We start from the raw sequence: 2,500 nt of genomic DNA, 5'->3' as shown, positions 1-2,500 counted from the left end.
AGCAGAATTCGTGTTAGAATAATTGTGGTGTCTTTGTGTAAAGGTGTGATTTTATGTATCAAAGGTTCTGATTAATAAAGAAAGGGTATGAGGATTGGATTAACTCTGAACTAGGACTGATAGGATAATATGTATGTCTTGTATATATAATATATGTGTTTACATCTGTGTGATTGTAGAAAGTGGTGCAGATGTGTGCAATAAAAAATATTTTAAGACAATATATTACTTTATTTTTGTACATGTACTGTGGCAGACTGCAACAACCCTTCTAGCATTATGTGAGTGTGATGAAAGGGAAAGCAGGGATTAGGTTTAAGTTTCAAATAAGGAGTATTTAAGTATACTTTTTATATTTGTGTATCTAGCTCATTCATACTCCCTCTGTCTCTTTTACTAAAGTCCCTCTTTTTTTTCCTCTTTTTTTTAAATCCTTTTTTCATGTGTGTGTGTTCATGTTCATGTTTGTGCGTGTGTTCATGTTCATGTTCATGCGTGTGTTCGTGTTCATGTGTGTGTGTGTGTGCGTGTGTGTGTGTGGTGTGTGTGTACGTGTTTGTGTGTGTGTTTTGATATGTGTTATATTTACATACACCATCAGTTTGCTTTGGTGACTCTTATTCTTATTTCATTTCTGATCTGTATTAGTGACTCTTATTCTTATTTCATATCTGATCTGCATTGTGATAGTCTTAAACAGCCTTGACAATCTCTTATATATATATATATATATATATATATATATATATATATATATATATATATATATATATATATATATATATATATATATATATATATTTATTCATTCATTCATTTCACTTTATCAGAGAGACAGAACAACTATTATTCATGACAAAAATTGTTTTATACTTTTCTTAGTTTATTCACATGAAAGAAAAAAAGGTTAGACATAGAAAAAAAATCACTTAAAGTTTTTCAAAAGCAAGAGATATTTTCTAGTTTTAGGCAAATTAAATACCCTAATGAGCATACAATTACAAAGCATTCATACATTTCTTCTTTTATCATCCAACAAGCACAGGGAGAAAATGGCATTGTTTATGAAATATAATTTTAGCTATATCAGATAAAATATGTTCAGGTTTTACCTGCAAAAAAAATTGAGTAACAATGTTTATCATTTAAGGCTTAAGAATTAAGAATTGGCATGATATAGTTTTTGTGCAAGGATAAAAAATATTGCATATTAGAATTACACTACACATGCATGTGAGTATACACCTATAGACATGTACATGCGTATGTAACTACACACATGCACATGTGCACACATACACACATATGCACACATGCACATATGCACATACACACACATGCACACGTACACATGCGCACACACACACACACACACACACACACACACACACACACACACACACACACACACACACACACACACACACACACACACACACACACACACACACACACAGACATATGCACACTCACTCGCTCACCCAATTACTCGTTCACTCACTCCCTCATTCACTCATTCATGCATTCGCTCACTTACACACTCACTCACTCCCTCACTCACTCATTCACTGATTCACGCATTCACTCACTTACACACTCACTCACTCATGAATATATTCTCTCTCTCTCTCTTTCTCTCTTTCTTATAATTACTATTATTTATATACATACTCACAGCATTTGCACATCTCTCTCTCTCTCTCTCTCTCTCTCTCTCTCTCTCTCTCTCTCTCTCTCTCTCTCTCTCTCTCTCTTCTTCTCTCTCTCTCTCTCTCTCTCTCTCTCTCTCTCTCTCTCTCTCTCTCTCTCTCTCTCTCTCTCTCTCTCTCTCTCTCTCTCTCTCTCTCTCTCTCTCTCTCTCTCTCTCTCTCTCTCTCTGTTTTCTTACAATTACTATTGGTTAATATACATATTGTCATACACACAGCATTTGAACATCTCTCTCTCTTACAATTACTATTATTTATATACATATTGTCACACCCACAGGCATTTCCACATACATACTGTCACTTAAACACACTCACAATCATGCACATATAAATCGATATTGAGACCTACATACCTATACGACACTTTCAATTACCTTATATTAAGTGAATGAGGACATATCAGTTAACAGATGTCGAGTTGGTGTTTTGAATGTACTGAAGAAGAAAAGGACAAGTGTTCATTTATTTGGTTGTTTTATTTACCTGATTTAGTGCATATGCTTTCATCGTTGCTTTATGTATAAAAGTTGGTCATTATATACAGTGTTTTATGCTTTATGATTTAGATGTGAGATTGAAGTCCATGTTGAGATTTTTGCTTCTACATGAAGAGTTGATGGCAGAGAATATTTATTATATATATAACTGTGTAAATGTGTTAAACGAATATGTACACTTGTCTCTCAAATTTCATATACTTCCTTTGTTACTTCCTGTAGAATAGCACAGTTGTTGAATTTTTGCCTAATTATTAATGACTAAACAGACATTCATACTGTTATGAGAGC

At 33.4% G+C, this 2,500-nt stretch overlaps 1 protein-coding gene across 15 annotated transcripts in view; it reads left to right on the top strand.

Annotated features, from left to right (window-relative positions):
• Pfrx (6-phosphofructo-2-kinase/fructose-2,6-biphosphatase) overlaps positions 1 to 2,500 on the top strand; it is a 30,647-nt gene that overhangs the window by 23,791 nt on the left and 4,356 nt on the right. For 9 of the 15 annotated variants that reach the window (XM_043006503.2, XM_043006501.2, XM_086556377.1 and 6 more), the window contains one exon: positions 1 to 221. This exon is cut by the window's left edge and continues 177 nt beyond it. The exons of the other annotated variants lie outside the window; for them this stretch is intronic. In XM_043006503.2, coding sequence (XP_042862437.2) covers positions 1 to 17 — 17 coding nt within the window. In that variant the 3' untranslated portion in view covers positions 18 to 221. Of the gene's footprint in view, positions 222 to 2,500 lie in introns of those variants that run through there. 15 annotated transcript variants of the gene reach the window in all.

Source organism: Penaeus japonicus, unplaced genomic scaffold, assembly GCF_977035675.1.
Source record: "Penaeus japonicus unplaced genomic scaffold, GWHDUDI00000001_assembly GWHDUDI00000032, whole genome shotgun sequence".
Lineage (NCBI taxonomy): Eukaryota > Metazoa > Arthropoda > Malacostraca > Decapoda > Penaeidae > Penaeus > Penaeus japonicus.
Note: the sequence above shows the minus strand (reverse complement) of the source record. Positions and strands in the feature narration are given on the sequence as shown.